The 18499-nt window shown below is 41.7% G+C and overlaps 1 protein-coding gene across 1 annotated transcript in view; it reads right to left on the bottom strand.

Moving 5' to 3' along the window:
* camkvb (CaM kinase-like vesicle-associated b) overlaps window positions 1–18499 on the bottom strand; it is a 263746-nt gene that overhangs the window by 48243 nt on the left and 197004 nt on the right. Inside the window, exons 2-4 of the mRNA XM_051921501.1 lie at window positions 11169–11276; window positions 7350–7481; window positions 3030–3104 (exon numbers count right to left, since the gene is read on the bottom strand). Of these exons, the coding sequence (XP_051777461.1) occupies window positions 3030–3104; window positions 7350–7481; window positions 11169–11263 (302 nt within the window). The 5' untranslated portion in view covers window positions 11264–11276. The remainder of the gene's footprint in view (window positions 1–3029; window positions 3105–7349; window positions 7482–11168; window positions 11277–18499) is intronic.

Here is an 18499-nt window from a genome sequence, read left to right as displayed (position 1 = left end):
ACTGGGGCTACCTTTATTTATTTATTTTTTTTCTGTATTTCTCCTTATACAATTTCTTGTGTTAGGAATTTGCTAGTTTTCGCATACCCCTTGGGCTCAGAGCACAGGGTCAACCATTGCATGGTGCCCCTGGAGCAACTGCATATTAAGGGCCTTGCTCAAGGGCCCAGCAGAGTAGGATCTCTTTTGGCAGTAATGGGGATTCGAACTGGCAACCTTTTAGATACCAGCGCAGATCTTTAGCCTCAAAGCTAGAGGTAACATCCATGAAGTTTTTTTGCTGTGGCATACTGAATTGGTGACCTGATTGACAGGATGACATAAGAAAGAAAATAAAGAGCCGCAACATCTGCTAAGTGTAAAGCAAAATGCAGAAGCCGATTATGTAATAGGAAGGAGAAGGATGACAGGTGCCTGTTGGTACTCGCAAACTGCTGGAGCTGGAACCTTACATGAAGCAAATTTTAGAAGCTGCTCACGTGATGAAGAACGGCATAGGAAGAAAATTAAAGCAGCGCCATCTGCTGAGCATCTCACTGTTGGGCGGAATTGTTTATCTTATATATAAACGTCTACGTGTGGAAGTGTGTGTGTGTCTGTCTGTCTGGCCTGGAAGTGCGAGGCTACAGCATGAAGCTCAAGGAGCCGGCAAAGCAGTCTCAAGTTAATGAGTTGGAAGAAGAAAGAAGTATGAGGCTACAGCATGAAGCTGAAAGAAAGTGAAACCACAAACGAAAGACAAACTCGCTTAGCCGCTAATACACAAGCGAGGCGAGCATATCGGCAAAATGAAAACTTCGAGGAGAGAGAAACTCGCTTAGCCGCTGATAGACAAGGGGGGCGAGCACATCCGCAAAACGAAATCACCGACTCTGCATTTCAATTGTTTTTCTGACGTTCTAGGAGCCTGGGCTTTTTACAGCACGGGCTTACACAGCTAGTTGGAATACAAAAGCTCGGCCCCTGCAAGTCCACCTAACCCCCCAGGACACGATACATATGTGTTCAGAATTCACAATCGACTGCATGAATTGTGTTTACTGTATTAATCACCGATCGTGATGGTGGATAACAAGAAGTAAGAGAAGTAAACGCGACTACTAAGGAGGTACTGATTGTAATTGTAGAGGGAGAAGTGCTGCTCAGATTAAATAAGCTGAAATCAAACAAATCACCAGAACCAGATAATATTTATCCTCATGTTCGTAAGGAGGTAAGTGAGTACATATATAAACCCTTGACACATATTTTTAGGAAATCACTGCGCACTGGAGAGATTCCGAAGGACTGGAAAATGGCAAATATCATCTCATTATATATAAAGGGTGACAGGGCAGATCCAAGCAACTATAGGCCTGTAAGCTTGACATGCATCACAGGAAAATTAATGGAAGGAATCATTAAGGATAAGATTGAGCAACACCTGGCAAGGACAGGAGTTATTCTGAACAGTCAGCATGGGGTCAGAAGAGGGAGGTCGTGTTTTACTAACATGTTGGAATTCTATGAGGAGGCAACAAAAGGATATGATCAAAGTGGAGCAGATGATGTTATTTATCTGGACTTTTAGAAAGCATTTGATAAGGTGCCACATGAGAGGTTGGGCATCAAATTAAAAGAAGTGGGAGTTCAGGGTGATGGTTTTAGATGGATGCAGAATTGGCTCAGACACAGGAAGCAGAGGATGATGGTGCGAGGAACCTCATCAGAACTGGCTGATGTGTCCACAGGGGTCAGTGCTAGGGCCGCTGCTATTTTTAATATCTATAAATGATTTAGATAGGAATATAAGTAACAAGCTGATTAAGTTTGCAGATGATACCAAGATAGGTGGACTGGCAGATAATTTGGAATCCGTTATATCATCACAGAAGGACTTGGATAGCATACAGGCTTGGGCAGATTTGTGGCAGATGAAATTTAATGTCAGTAAATGTAAAGAATTACACATAGGAAGTAAAAATGTGAGGTTTGAATACACAATGGGCGGTCGGAAAATCGAGAGTCCACCTTATGAGAAGGATTTAGGAGTCGTAGTGGACTCTAAGCTATCGAATTCCCGACAGTGTTCAGACACCATTAAGAAGGCTAACAGAATGTCAGGTTATATAGTGCCTTGATGTGTGGAGTACAAGTCACAGGAGGTTCTGCTCAGGCTTTATAACACACTAGTGAGGCCTCATCTGGAGTCCTGTGTGCAGTTTGGGTCTCCAGGCTACAAAAAGGACATAGCAGCACTAGAGAAGGCCCAGAGAAGAGCGACTAGGCTGATTCCAGGGCTACAGGGGATGCGTTATGAGGAAAGATTAAAAGAGCTGAGCTTTTACAGTTTAAGTAAAAGAAGATTAAGAGGTGACCTGACTGAAGTGTTTAAAATCATGATGGGAATTAGTCCAGTGGATCGAGACGGTGACTTTAAAATGAGTTAATCAAGAACACGGGGACACACTTGTTAAGGGTAAATTTCGCACAAACATTAGGAAGTTTTTCTAAACACAAAGAACGATAGACACTTGGAATAAGCTACCAAGTAGTGTGGTAGACAATAAGACATTGGGGACTTTCAAAACTTGATGTTTTTTTGGAAGAATTAAGTGGATAGGACTGGCGAGCTTTGTTGGGCTGAATGGCCTGTTCTCGTCTAGAGTGTTCTAATGTTCTAATGTTCTAATGTGACAAGCAACTCCGCAATAAGATTTCATAGAGGGTACAGAAAACAAGAAGCTGAGCAAGAGAGAAATCCACGCCGACATTTCGTTCACGGCTTTGGAAAGCAACATCACTAATGTGGTCACCATGAAGCCGAGAACCAAAGACTGTCTTTCCAAAATGGACAATTTCAGCTTGACCTACTGGGCAACCTTTATTTGAGGAGTGGAGGTCTGTGTGTTTATTAGTTAAAATGTATTAAAAAGAAATGGATTAAAGAAGTAAATACAATTTTCCTCAGGGTCTTAAATATTAAATAAAAAAGAAAAACAAAAAGATCAAAATGTATTTCCAGTCTTAACACAAGAATTAACACTTACAGTTCAAGAAAGAGGAAATATTCTTTTCTGGTTTCAAACACGTCGACCAACTGCAGAATATTTGGATGCTTCACCCTGACAACGAGAAGAGAAGAGAAGAGGAAATCTTTAGATGTTGGCAGAGTATTCCAGAGAATTGGCAGCATTCACCCGCGCCATGTTTATTTCATAATATTCAAGTCCCTGTTCGGCAGGAGTGCTGCAGGCGGCTGATCTTTTCTACGTGTCTCTTGGACAGGGAATGAAACCAGGGAAGAGCCTGGGGATGCAGAGGGCCTGCCGAAAGACTGAGTCTGCTATCTTTACTTAGTCATAAAAGAAAAAGAGCACGGTAGTAGGGCCTGACGGAGTGCAGGGAGGGAGAAGCTAACCTTTATCTGCATCCCAGCTACAATTCTAACTTTCATAGATTATTCACTTTTTTCTCGGTGTGATTTTTATTTTGCTCCTCCATGGAGAGGAACATCAATACATTCGTAATGTCTTTAAAGCCTCTGTGTTTCTGATTGAGCAGAACACGCCAGGAATCAAAACAAAAAAAGGAAAGAAAAGAAAAGACTTTTACCTGAGGGGTCACCTGAGAAATCAAGCGCAACAAAAAAAAAACTACAGCATAGCAAGAAACAATCCTGGCAAACACTTTGTTTAGAGACGTCGTGGTGGACGTGAATGGCGTTCAGACGTGAGCAATAGGAACACTTCGTGTAATTGGTTAGGAGTCACAACATTAACATCCTATAATCTGAATTAAGATAATCTGAGATAGCATCCTCCCAATTTGAACCCTTTAAACTCAGCCCCATTGTTTTTGACCAGCTGGCAGGACAGAACAATAATGCAAAATTTTGAAAAATGACGCAAACTAATTTATTTACATACTACCATAATTAAAGTGCAACATTTTTGCTGCTAAAATGCAATTTCACATGCCACGATACCACATCGCAACGTTTTTATCTCTTCCCTGAAAGGTGGCTGAACAGCTGCGTCCACTGCAGCGCAATCTGCGGGACTGACTTACTTCTTCTTTTGGCTGCTCCCGTTAGGGGTTGCCACAGCGGATCATCTTCTTCCATATCTCAAGCTGCAGGACTGACTATTGTCTACTAAATGAGAGGGGAGCTTCAGCTTTTCAAATGACAACGCGTTCCACTTTCTGTGTTTTCTATGTGAGGTCCCAAGGTGCCTACTTTGAAGGGGACTGAGGCGTCATTGTCCTATGTGCAATGTTTTTTGTTTTTCATATCTTCTCTATGTATATTAATATATGTATGAGGTGTGATCAAAAAATGTTTTAAAAAAGACACGTTTATTGCTGTAAAAGATTTACAACTACTAGTCACCCTCAAAATACTCTCCTCCTCCTCGAATGCACTTATCCCAACGCTCCTGCCACTTTGCGAAGCAGTTCTGGAAGTCGTCTTTCGAGAATGTCTTTAGTTGGGCTGCCGTGGCTGCCTGGATGTCCTCAATGGATTGAAATCGTTTGCCTTTCATGGTCATTTTCAATTTAGGGAACAGCCAGAAGTCACACGGTGCCAGATCCTCCTCATTCATGCGCCAGCCTCGTGGAGTACCATACCTCCGCTTAGCTAATGAACAAGAGAACTTCTTAACAGATTTAGATCAGGTTTTTTTCTAGAATTTTCTTGAACATTCCGGTTGATTTTTGTGACTTCTCTCATCGCACTAAGTATCATAGTTCACTAGTGGTACTGATTTACTTGCGCAAATCTGAGAGAGGGGAGGCGGGACCTCAGGAGTGGGGACCCTCCTTCCTCACGAGCCAGCCTCCGTCTGAGTCGCTCTACTTCTCGCTAAGTGTTGGAGTGTACCTTGCCTCTGCTTAGCTAACAATACCTGTTGGTTCATCAGATATTATCATCTACAGATACAGTCATATGAAAAAGTTTGGGAACCCCTCTTAATTCTTTGGGTTTTTGTTTTTCATTGGCTGAGCTTTCAAAGTAGCAACTTCCTTTTAATATATGACATGCCTTATGGACACAGCAGTATTTCAGCAGTGACATTAAGTTTATTGGATTAACAGAAAAAATACAATATGCATCATAACAAAATTAGACAGGTGCATAAATGTGGGCACCCTAACAGAGATATGACATCAATACTTAGTTGAGCCTCCTTTTGTCCTCTATACGCTGTCCTCCTATAGCCTTTGATGAGTGTCTGGATTCTGGATGGAGGTATTGTTGACCATTCTTCCATACAAAATCTCTCCAGTTCAGTTCAATTTGATGGCTGCCGAGCATGGACAGCCTGCTTCAAATCATCCCATAGATTTTCGATGATATTCAAGTCAGGGGACTGTGACGGCCATTCCAGAACATTGTACTTCTCCCTCTGCATGCCTTTGTAGATTTCCAACTGTGTTTTGGGTCATTGTCTTGTTGGAATATCCAACCTCTGCGTAACTTCAACTTTGTGACTGATACCTGAACATTATCCTGAAGAATTTGTTGATACTGGGTTGAATTCATCCGACTGTCAACTTTAACAAGGGCCCCAGTCCCTGAACTAGCCACGCAGCCCCACAGCATGATGGAACCTCCACCAAATTTGACAGGAGGTAGCAGGTGTTTTTCTTGGAATGTGGTGTTCTTCTTCCGCCATGCAAATCGCTTTTTGTTATGACCAGAGAACTCAATTTTTGTCTCATCAGTCCACAGCACTTTGTTCCAAAATTAATCTGGCTTGTCTAAATGAGCATTGGCATACAACAAGCGACTCTGTTTGTGGCATGAGTGCAGAAAGGGCTTCTTGCTCATCACCCTGCCATACAGATGTTCTTTGTGCAAATTGCACTGAATTGTAGAACGATGTACAGATACACCATCAGCAGCAAGATGTTCTTACAGGTCTTTGGAGGTGATCTGTGGGTTGTCTGTAACCATTCTCACAATCTGCACATATGCCGCTCCTGTATTTTTTTTTGGCCTGCCAGACCTGCTGGGTTTAACAGCAACTGTGCCTGTGGCCTTCTGTTTCCTGATTCCATTCCTTATAGTTGAAACTGACAGTTTAAACCTCTGAGATATCTTTTTGTAACCGTCCCCTAAACCAGGAGACTCAACAATCTTTGTTTTCAGATCTTTGGAGAGTTGCTTTGAGGATCCCATGCTGTCACTCTTCAGAGGAGAGTCAAAGGGAAGCACAACTTGCAATTGACCACCTTAAATACCTTTATATCTCATGATGGACACACCTGTCTATGAAGTTCAAGGCTTAATGAGCTCATCCAACCAATTTGGTGTTGCAAGAAATCAGCATTGAGCAGTGACAGGCATTCAAATCAGCACAATGACAAGGGGACCCACATTTGTGCACAGCCAGTTTTTCACATTTGATTTAATTTCATACAACTAAATACTGCTTCACTAAAAATCTTTGTTCGGAAAACACCGCAGTACTCAGATGTTCCTAGGAAATGAAACACAGACTACTGTTATCTCTAAATTAGTATGCAGGCTGAGAGAGGTTCCCAAACTTTTTCATATGACTGTAGTTAAGGAGTAACGTTTGTCATTTTTGAGAGAGATCAGAGCTATGTGTGTTTTAGAGGGTAGCTGCTCATTGCCAGAGATATCACGATCACATGCTTTTCTCCCCACACAGGGGACACTTTCCTGTCAGAGCTGAACACGATCAGTTACAGTGGCAACATTTTGACGTTGGAGAGTACCTACCTTCTGCTTGGCCAAAATTAAATTTTTAAAAATTTTCTTATTGGTTTCTAAAGTTTATCCTCTTTTCTCTACTATGCAGATGGAGCCGCAGGGGACAACTAGACTTCAGTAAATGGCCTGGGAAGCCCTGCAAGTTTTTTTTTCCTCCAAACATCTCCCCGGTCAGAGTTTTTATTTTTCTGTCCATCTGATCATAGTGTTGGACTAATCATTATAATCATTGGAGGCCTAAAAAATGAATTTAGAAATTGAATGCATAATAAGGAACTGTACTTTATGTATGACTTGTTTTCCTGTATATGATCTATTCTTCTTTATTTTTTTGGTATTTCGTTTATTTATTCATAGACACTTATTTCTGATCTATTAGAAATACATATATTTATGTGAAGAAGTCAGTACACCCACATCTCAGCAAATGGGCTTCTGACTTCTACTGCAGTTATAGGGGTCTCATATTATATTACACTTCTCTCTGTCAGCCCTGACCACCTCCAGCCCCCACTAGTAATGCCCAGCAACCCACAATTTCTCATTGTACCGACATTTCATATTTTTATTTTTCATTATCACACACTGTATAATCTGATCCAATATAATAAAAATAAAAACTTACATCTTTAGAATCATGATTTCATTTTTGGCAGCTTTTCTGACTTTTCTTCCATCCTTTTTTTGGAATTTCTTACAGGTATACATTTTTAAGGTGGTCTTGTCCTTGGCACGAAAAATTTCGCAGAACTCTTCCCTGTGGTGACAAAACAAGAGTGCCGATTACAATAAGACATTTTTAAACTGTAACAATGCCGTTCTGTATCACAAAGGTTGTGCACTCTGACTGCTGCTTTCTGGTTAGAGCCACCAATTCAGCTAACACGAAGATCTTTGAAAATGTGGAATGAAAACCCGTAGAGACCTACGAAGAACATGCAGACTCCACACGGACAAGAACTGGGTGTGGAATTCTTTTTTCTTTTTTTTAAACATTTTATTGAATTTATTAAAATCAAATAACATTCCAAACAAGCAAGTCAAATTTTACAAAACTAGGATCAAATCAAATCAACCTCACGTACGTGATGTGGAGTTGTAACCCAGAACATTTGTGCATGACGTGTTTTTGTTTTTTAATGCTTTCACACGTTAAATATTTTTATTTAACATTTTTTTGACTTGTTTCCATTTCAGCTGTGATGAAGATAGCTATTAGAATACATACAGTTAGGTCCATAAATATTTGGACAGAGACAACTTTTTTCTAATTTTGCTTCTGTACATTACCACAATGAATCTTAAATGAAACAACTCAGATGCAGTTGAAGTGCAGACTTTCAGCTTTAATTCAGTGGGGTGAACAAAACGATTGCATAAAAATGTGAGGCAACTAAAGCATTTATTTAACACAATCCCTTCATTTCAGGGGCTCAAAAGTAATTGGACAATTGACTCAAAGGCTATTTCATGGGCAGGTGTGGGCAAGTCCATCGTTATGTCATTATCAATTAAGCAGATGAAAGGCCTGGAGTTGATTTGAGGTGTGGTGCTTGCATGTGGAAGATTTTGCTGTGAACAGACAACATGCGGTCAAAGGAGCTCTCCATGCAGGTGAAAGAAGCCATCCTTAAGCTGCGAAAACAGAAAAAACCCATCCGAGAAATCGCTCCAGTATTACGAGTGGCAAAATCTACAGTTTTGGTACATCCTGACAAAGAAAGCAAGCACTGGTGAACTCAGCAACGCAAAAAGACCTGGGCGTCCACAGAAGACAACAGTGGTGGATGATCGCAGAATTATTTCCATGGTGAAGAGAAACCCCTTCACAACAGCCAACCAAGTGAACAACACTCTCCAGGGGGTAGGCGTATCGATATCCAAGTCTACCATAAAGAGAAGACTGCATGAATGTAAATACAGAGGGTGCACTGCAAGGTGCAAGCCACTCATAAGCCTCAAGAATAGAAAGGCTAGATTGGACTTTGCTAAAGAACATCTAAAAAAGCCAGCACAGTTCTGGAAAAACATTCTTTGGACAGATGAAACCAAGATCAACCTCTACCAGAATGATGGCAAGAAAAAAGTATGGAGAAGGCGTGGAACAGCTCATTATCCAAAGCATAGCACATCATCTGTAAAACACGGTGGAGGGAGGCAGTGTGATGGCTTGGGCGTGCATGGCTGCCAGTGGCACTGGGACACTAGTGTTTATTGATGATGTGACACAGGACAGAAGCAGCCGAATGAATTCTGAGGTGTTCAGAGACATACTGTCTGCTCAAATCCAGCTAAATACAGTCAAACTGATTCATGATACAGATGGACAATGACCCAAAACATACAGCCAAAGCAACCCAGGAGTTTATTAAAGCAAAGAAGTGGAAAATTCTTGAATGGCCAAGTCAGTCACCTGATCTTAACCCAATTGAGCAGGCATTTCACTTGTTGAAGACTAAACTTCAGACAGAAAGGCCCACAAACAAACAGCAACTGAAAGCTGCTGCAGTAAAGGCCTGGCAGAGCATTAAAAAGGAGGAAACCCAGCATCTGGTGATGTCCAGGAGTTCAAGACTTCAGGCTGTCATTGCCAGCAAAGGGTTTTCAACCAAGTATTGGAAATGAACATTTGATTTCCAGTTATTTCATTTGTCCAATTACTTTTGAGCCCCTGAAATGAAGGGATTGTGTTACAAAAATGCTTTAGTTGCCTCACATTTTTATGTAATCGTTTTGTTCACCCCACTGAATTAAAGCTGAAAGTCTGCACTTCAACTGCATCTGAGTCGTTTCATTTAAAATTCATTGTGGTAAAGTACAGAACCAAAATTAGAAAAAAGTTGTCTCTGTCCAAATATTTATGGACCTAACTGTAGATGTCAAACTTGCTCTTCATGTAGTTCAGAAATTTAAGTTAAATACTTTCTGCAGTATGTGACATTAATTCACCAGCTTATAATGTGGCTTATTATTTCTTGATGACATTTATATCCATCCATCCATCCATCCATTTATACGTTCATCCATCCGTCCGTCTGTCCATCCATCCATCCATCCATCCATCCATCCATCCATCCATCCATCCATCCATCCATCCATTTATACAGTTTTGAAAATAATTAATGTAGTTCAGGACCATGGCAGCGGGCCTAGGATAATCTTTTTTAGTAAAATAATTTCTATTAAAACTTTGAGGAATATGTAGACTACAGATGTACTGTTGAACACAGCAAAACGTTTATAATCTCATTGCATTTCAAGCTCAGCTCTACTCAGTGAAATGGCCAGTTCTGAATTAATATAAGAATGTATAAGCTGTGCCAAACAACTCAGTTATGCCAAGTTATACCCTCCTTTACTACTGCAATCCTAAAGATGCATCAGAGACAGAAATGAAACTTGGGAGATCTGCAGGCAGCTCCACGTGCAAATCTTCATCTGAAGGAGTCGAGTCACAGGAACGGGTGGTGGGCAGCAGCTTTCTGTCTGCTGAGCTGTCTGGTGACGGAGCAGCTTGGCATCTCTTTATGTGGAAAATATGCAAAAAATGGACTGCGTCTGCACGATGATGTGAATGTGAGGTATAAAGAGAATTTGTTGGGATGATGTTCAGGTGGAAAAGGCAAATTCTACTGTACTGGCAATGTCAGTCACTGGCGATGACATGGCCAAACAATGGGTGCACCTGAGTCACCTGAGCACAATTATTTCCAGGGGTGTCAGCATAATTTTGGGCACATAGTGTGTATGAGGAACACCAAAACAGGTAGACTTCACCAAAGTCACATGGAGAACATGCAGACTCCACATACGAGTTGTCTCACATGGGAGGCACCTGAAAGGCTCACAAAGGGCTAATTCCATGTCAGACCAGGGGATGGCAGGGTGCACTAATCCTCCCTCTTTTTCATCAGCAGACCAACCACGGGAAATTTCACCTGGACTCGAAGACGTCACTTCTGTTTCCAGGTCCAATGACATCACTTCCTGTTCTGGCACCAATGACGTCACTTCAGTTTCTGGGCACAATGACATCACTGCCAGTTCCAGGTCCAATGACATCACTTCTGGTGTGGTGTCCAATGACACCACTTCCTGTTCCGGGACCTGATGATATCACTTACACCTGCCTGGCATTAAAACCGCCATCTTTGCCTGTTATGATTGTTCTATGGGTGGACTGAAGTCTGTTGAGACCTGTTCTATGGAACCAACCTTTCAGTTTTGGCAGCTCCCAAAACTCTTCCTGTGTCTGTCCAATCTTTTCAACCATCAGGTGCAGGACTTGACCCCAGGACAGTGGATCTGTAAGCTAGCAGCTGTAAGTAGATGTGCTACCATCCTGTCCAAATATCCACCTTAATAATATTCACCATTATTGCCTATCATACAATCCAGCAAGTGCACATTTTTTTCTCCACCTTGATGGCCATACTATACTCACGTTTTAATGATCTGCCCCAAATCATATTTGTCGGTCACTTCAGAGGGATTGTTGTAATCCTTCTTCTCCCCTAGCGTCAGACAGCCAAACGGCATGGCCTATCTTACCCTGAAGAAAAGAAAAAGACAACAGGATGGTTAACGTAGGGGTTTTGATGAAATTAAATGACCTTTTTGTGATGTGAAATGGAAAAGAAGAACAAGCTTTGCGTTCCAAAGAACCTGTCACCAAGATGAAATCCTTCACGTTAGCTGTATTCGAGGTTGTAGATTTCAACCCTCAACTAACCAGTTTTAATATAAATTTCCGCCATATATAAATCTTTATATATACGTCTGTATGTCTGTTGGCTTTTCATGAGAGAACTGCTTAACGGATTTAGATCGGATTGTCTCCATCCTTTGACTTGTGCTTTTCAGGAAGTTGCCTGAAGTGTTCCGTTTGTGTTCATTGCATAGGTTAGGACACCATACTGACTCACCACAATTTAGTCCTTTCACATTCCGGATCATCTGAAAGCCCAGGCAGGAGATCTCTATTGAGCTTCTAAAGCTGATTGGCTTCAATAGTAATGATTTAGGGGTGTCATGTTAAAGAGGGCAAATACTTTTGCCAATCGATTATTGGCATGTTTTATATTTGTAATTAATTTAGACCACTCTTCAGAGATCTGTTTTAAACTTCCAAGAGGTGAACACATTTTATAGACCCTGATTTTCTGAATCTTAAGGAAGGGCAGGGCACAGTAAATAAGCAGTAACTTGGCCATTCATTCACAGGCTCTACTAGTAAAGAAATACATAAAACTCACAAAATAAAAACACTCGTACCAAAGTAAACCCCTCTAACACCCCAAGCCAGACCACCCTGCTAATGGAATGGAAAACAGCAGAAGAGTTCAGTCCATAGATAGATAGATAGATAGATAGATAGATAGATAGATAGATAGATAGATCTTTATAACATCTGTGGTTATTTTTTGGAATGATTATCAAATGCCATTAACCTGCTCAAGAAATGTGGCTTTTCCAATATGAATAAATCCAGAAGTGTATGTTGTGTAGAAATGTGTGCGCTTGGACTTAGATGAATCTAACGCCTGTCTAAGATTAGGCAGAGCAGATGACAGCCAAAGTCTGTCACTTCCTTAATTTCCTGAGACACGGAGGCAGCGCAAGTATAAAGAACTGTGTCATCAGTATAAAGGTGAGTATTGACATTTTTAACAGTTGAAGCATTTTATTGATATAAATAGAAAACAAAGCGGAGCCTAAAATGAAATCCCGAGGGACTCTGAGAGGCAAACAAATCATGGGTGAGTACCTGTAGCCATCTGCATAAATATCAGGGATTGATTTCAGCAGTCCATTTACTGCAATCAAATGATCTAGAGCTGTGTCGAGGGCATTTGACAAAGCAATAAATAAAACACACTGATACAGTACTTAGTGCTGCGGCCTCACAGGTCCGGTGACCAGAGTCCTGCTCAATGTCTTTGTGGTGTTTGCACGTTCTCATTGTTTCTGTGCGGTATACTCAGCTTTCCCTTCTCTTGAGTGTACTCTTATGTCCTGCTACTTTCCAAAGAAATAGATTTTAGGTTGATTAGTGACTTTAAATAGGATTAGACAGGATGGGTATCCTATAATGTTGTCCATACTGGAAGCTCCCTTAGGTTTTCTTTATGTATTCTGATCTCAACTTCAAGTTCAAGGTTCTTGTCATTTGTACACTGTACAAAGTGATACTTGCTGGCATGTCTTCACACACTGTAGACAGTAGCATTATGCAAGCAAAAGATGATGGATGCACCACCACCTATTAAATTCAACATTACTCTATATATTGACCCACCTGGACAACAAGAGAAGGAATTATGTGTGAATGCTATTTATAGACTCTCGCTCTGCATTTAACCCAATAATCTCCTCTAAACTCATCACTCAGCTCATGGACCTCCATCTAAACACTTCACTGTGCAGCTGGCAGGCAGACCCCAGGTGGTTCGGGTGGACGGCCACACTTCATCATCCTTCAATATCAGCTAAGGGGCTCCACAGGGCTGCATTGTGAATCCTCTGCATTTTTGACTGCACGGCTATACATGACAATAACATCATTGTCAAGTGTGTTGGTGACACGTCTGTGTCACATCTCGCTGAAGTGCCAATCCTGCCACCAACCCCCCAAGTTTTCACTGCAAGTTGGAGGTCCTACTTATAGGACTGGATGAAGGTTACTGTCATATCCAGGATAGAGTAATTGCAGGTTAAGGGCCTTGCTCAAAGACCTAACAGAGTGGATTCATATAGATAGATAGATAGATAGATAGATAGATAGATAGATAGATAGATAGATAGATAGATAGATAGATAGATAGATAGATAGATAGATAGATAGATAGATAGATAGATAGATAGATAGATAGATAGATAGATAGATAGATAGATACTTTATTAATCCCAATGGGAAATTCACATTCTTCAGCAGCAGCATACTGATACAATAAATAATATTAAATTAAAGAATGAAATAATGCAGGTGAAAACCAGACAATAACTATGTATAATGTTAAATGTTAACGTTTACCCCCCCTGGTGGAATTAAAGAGTCGCATAGTTTGGGGGACGAACGATCTCCTCAATCTGTCAGTGGAGACTCTTCTGTCTGGAGATGATACTATTTAGTGGATGAAGTGGATTCTCCATAATTGATAGGAGCCTGCTGAGCGCCCTTCGCTCTGCCACAGATGTTAAACTGTCCAGCTCCATGCCAACAATAACCTGCTGGTTGGGCTGATGTTTCAATAGCTCCTATGATGAAATGAATGCTTTGGTTTTCAAACTCCAAACATGATGCCTACTTCTTTAAATATCTGTGAAGTGTACTTTAATAAGATTCTGTAGGACCTCGACCATGCCAAAAACCTCCTTTTAACATATATAGCCTTAAATGGCAAAAGTTTGGCTTACTTATCTGAACTTATCTCAAAATGCCGGTCGGCTTATGATTCCAAGGATTAATAAAATAACAGTGGGAGGTCGAGCTTTTAGTTACAGGGCCCCTAAACTGTGGAATGGTCTGCCTGCTACTATAAGAGATGCCCCTTCGGTCTCAGCTTTTAAATCCCGGCTGAAGACTCACGACTTCAGTTTAGCACACCCTGTCTAGAGCTGCTGATTAACTGTTCAGACTGCATCTCTGTTGTTAGTCATTAGGCACTAAAACATAAGTAATACGATAGTTATAATTTGTTACTAACCCTCACCTATTCTGTTTCTCTTCTCAGTACTCAAATGTGGCACTTGGTGCCACTGTCCACCTGCCAAGTTGTTTTGCTTGCCTAAGGTAAAGTTGTCTCTGATGGAGGATCACAGAAATCGTCAGGTAGAGGGGTCCTTTCATTGGATTGGCTGGCCCAGCACTGACTCAGCTGTGGAATGGCCAACATGGGGAGGCAGCTCAATGGCCGAGGTCTCCAGGACTCTAAACAAATCCAAATCGTATTATGGAATATCATCTACTGTTGAATTCTCCTCTGTACTTGTAATATTTCTATTGCACTGTTATATTGGATTGAAGATTACTTGTGTTCTGTTCTGTGTATTGTATTGTATTTAGTCCCCTTTTTTTGACACCCAGCCTACCTGGAAAGGGGTCTCTCTTTGAACCGCCTTTCCCAAGGTTTTTTCCATTTTGGGACTTTTTCCTTGTCTTCTTAAAGAGTCCAGGCTGGGGCGTTGTCAAAAGCCAGGGCCTGCTAAAGTCCAATGCGGCACTCCTTGTGTGATTTTGGGTTATACAAAAATAAACTGTATTGTATGTGTTGCTCTGCCAATGGAGTCTGAGGGCTTGGTTGCCATTTTAGAGCACTGAGATGATTAAGTGTGGAGAAATGACACGTCGGTGTTTCTGCCAAACACTTTAGCTGTAACTCATTTACTCTTTGGCCCGTGTGTTTTTGTGTCATTGACCCCGGGCTACTGACTCTCAGTTCTATAATTTATGTACAAGAGAAGTAAGACTGACATTTGGAGATATGGCTCTTTAGTACGGTGGATGGAGATCACTGAAACGGCAACTCTTTTCTTGATGACTAGAGCACTATACGGACAACTTGCCAAAGGAAACCAATAGTGGGCATCAGTCAGTTGTGAATTATTCCAAACTTGGGCATCTCAGGAAAAAAAATCAATGAGTGATGAGCTTGAAGAAATGCAGTTTGCTGAAATAAAGCTGGGAGTCGTTCCAGTTTAGTGTATGCAGGATTAAGTAGAAGAGTCAAATGAAAAAATGGAGGAGTAGCTAATTCTGTAATTAAGAGCCTGTCAAAAGGTGGAGAAACCCGAAGGATGAAATGTTATAAGAAAATGACTGGCACATGCTCAAGAAACATCAGCTTCTGAGCTGCAGGCCGCATTTAAATATGTGGCAGAGGGCACGCTTTTAGAGGGGGTGCTCTATGACCATCCAATAATGGCAAGAAAAAAAAATGCCAACGCAAATGCTACCTCAAAGACATGGCGCCCAAATTAAATGGAAGTAAATCCAAATGGCCCAGGAATTGTGCTCCTCGCCGAGACTTACTTGCCATCTGCCCAGTGCTCCGATGTCAGTCAATCCTGTCAGTCACTGCTAAATCTGCATTAGGACTCCGCCTACAATCTCGCCCCGCCTTTCACGGTTTGCTCTTTGCCCCGCCCATGTGGCTGTGCTGCTAGGCAACACTAATTAGGCATCACTTCCATGATGTAAGGGGGGGCGGGGAAAATAAAACCAGAGCAGTGGCTTCCATCAGGGTTGCAAGCGTTGTGTCATTTTAAGCACTGGAAAGTCTCCTGTGTTGAATTTAGCCCTTTGTGTAGTATTTGGGCAGACATTGCTGCATTTTTTTCCTGCCTTTAGTACTTTGATTTTCTGTCCGGCTCCATTCTTTTTTTTTTCTGCTTGACCCATTCTACTGCACCTCACGTTGTCAGTCCAGAAGGTTCCAGAAGATGGCGCTAAGCAGATAATTTCCTCTTAAGTTACACATGGGTCACTTCTGCTCAAATGTGCCTTTGACATTGATGTGCAAATCCATTTTCATCTACAGTGCTGTGTTGTTTCTTGCTGGCCACTAGGGGGCAGTGTAGCCCTTCTTTTTTTTTTTTTGCTGAATCGTCATCCATGCAGGAAAGTTGAACTTTCTTCAAGGAAGGAGAGCGGCTGGGGGTGCGAGCAGATGCTGGAAAAAAATGACGTGCACAAGGTGGCAATGGTGGCCAGTGGGACTGAATGTTAAGGAATTCATCTTTGTTTGTGTAAATCCAAAGAAATATGAGCATATGAGAGTGGAAAACTAGAATGAAGGAAAGATGGCAGAAAAAGACAGTTGCAGGTAGGGTTTGTGCTAAAGAGGGTGAGGACCGTGAAGGGTCCTTTATGTTAAGCTGTCAACTGCTTTCATGCTCTTCACCCTAACTCTTTAGTTCAAGGTGGGCTTTGAAAAAGATGAGAAGACAAAGACTGCTGTTTAAAGATGATATCAAGGTTGAAAAATGGGAGTTGAGCACCTGAAACTGGGAAATCCAGGCCCTTCACCATTCAAAAGAATTCCTGTTATTGGGTTGAGACCTGTAAGTTGAGTGACCCCCCTGACTTATGAACTTGACACTATGCAGTATGAATTTCTTGTGGAAACATTGAGCGGTTCCGATAATATTAAAAGACTTGGCCAGAAAAGCAAGGCTGCACATAAAAAGTCAAGGGCCTAAAGTTGGGGTTAAAAAAAAAATAGACAAAAACTCAACAAATTATGAAAATAAACAGAAAGAATAATGAGAAGAAGAGCAACAGTCAGGATGAATCATTGTAGTGATTTGAGGGAATTCCTTGTTCGGTTGGGACACCATGATAAAATAAAATGGAAAAACAGGCTCTCTGACCGGATGGGAGCAAGAATCCTTACCCGGCAGGGAGGCCAGTATTTTGGGAGGACCAGGAGAAGCTCCAGCATTTCCCTCATACTCTGGAGGACAGCGTCCCTGATTTTCAAGGCCCCCTTTGGAAACCCACAGGGCATCATGCTAATTAGAATTCCGGGACACAGCCCTGTTGGGTTCTGTGGGTGCCACCAGGGGGCGCTGCAGGGGGCTATGGTTCCTACTTTGTGGAATTCCTAATTTGACCTGGATGTGCTTCCTACGGATTATGTCCCATCCCCGGAAGTACTGCCAGGTCAAAGATAAAAGGAGCCATGCTATCTTAACCAGGAAGTGAGAGTCGGGAGAAGGTGGACAAGGCTTGATGGGACGGCTGTTTGCTTTGGTGGTCTTAATTTTATCGGTGAAGATAAGCGTGCGTTAATAGAAAGGGACCCGTGACTAGTTTGGCTGTGATTGTATCTGGGGTTTGGGGCTCAATGGCGACCTCTACTGGTTACAGTGCAGATGACAGATGTGCATAGATTATCCACAAAAATAAGAACAGAAGTCTACAGTGGGCTTCCACTAACTTAGGAATGGAGTGAGGCTGTAGAGCAGAGAAGAGCAAAAGACAAGGCGGGCGACTAGACGGTGCCAGGACTTGACTGGATGACTAAATTCATTACAATGCATCCAAACCCTCCTTGAACTATCCAATCAAATCGAATTTTATTTATACACTGGATTTAGAAAGTCCTCTGACCTCCTCGTGTTGCCACACACGTGCATTTGGGAGACAGTCTACCCGAGGGCCAGACGCGAAGTCAGGGGTTGACAAAGTACACTAATGTCTCTTCCACAGATCGCCCGAACAGAAGCCCACCTAAACTACAACCCGTTCCTAACCACACCCTCCTACTGACCTCATGGACCCGCCTCTTCCTTTTCTCCACCTATAAAAGCCAACCTCCTCACCTTAGCCGTCAGTCCCGTTTTGGACCTTCGACCCAGAAACAGCTCTGCTGTTATTCTGAGTTCTAACATACCGGCTCTGTCCCCAAATCTTTCCCTGTTTCTTTTCTTGTCTTGCAACATTTACATTTAAATGAATACATTTGGCATTTTGCCCATCATTTTTCCATTGGCGCTCTTTATTTTATTACTAAATGGCAGATGCATGCAGAATTAAAGCACAGAAGCCCTTACAGACGGGAATTAAAGGCTACTCTTCTGGTGTCAATGACACAGAATTTGTGTAACACTGAGCTTCATCCCTATCTGCAACATTATGAAAGCCGTGTCCTTAACCATTGGGATGATGAAGTTAAATCAACCTGCCTTCATAAAATATAACGTGAAAATTCACACCTGTGAATCCAAATAGGAATACTTTTTAAAGGGGCTATAAAACACTGTTTAACATTA

This window comes from Erpetoichthys calabaricus, chromosome 18 (assembly GCF_900747795.2).
Source record: "Erpetoichthys calabaricus chromosome 18, fErpCal1.3, whole genome shotgun sequence".
NCBI classification, from domain to species: Eukaryota; Metazoa; Chordata; class Cladistia; order Polypteriformes; family Polypteridae; genus Erpetoichthys; species Erpetoichthys calabaricus.
Note: the sequence above shows the minus strand (reverse complement) of the source record. Positions and strands in the feature narration are given on the sequence as shown.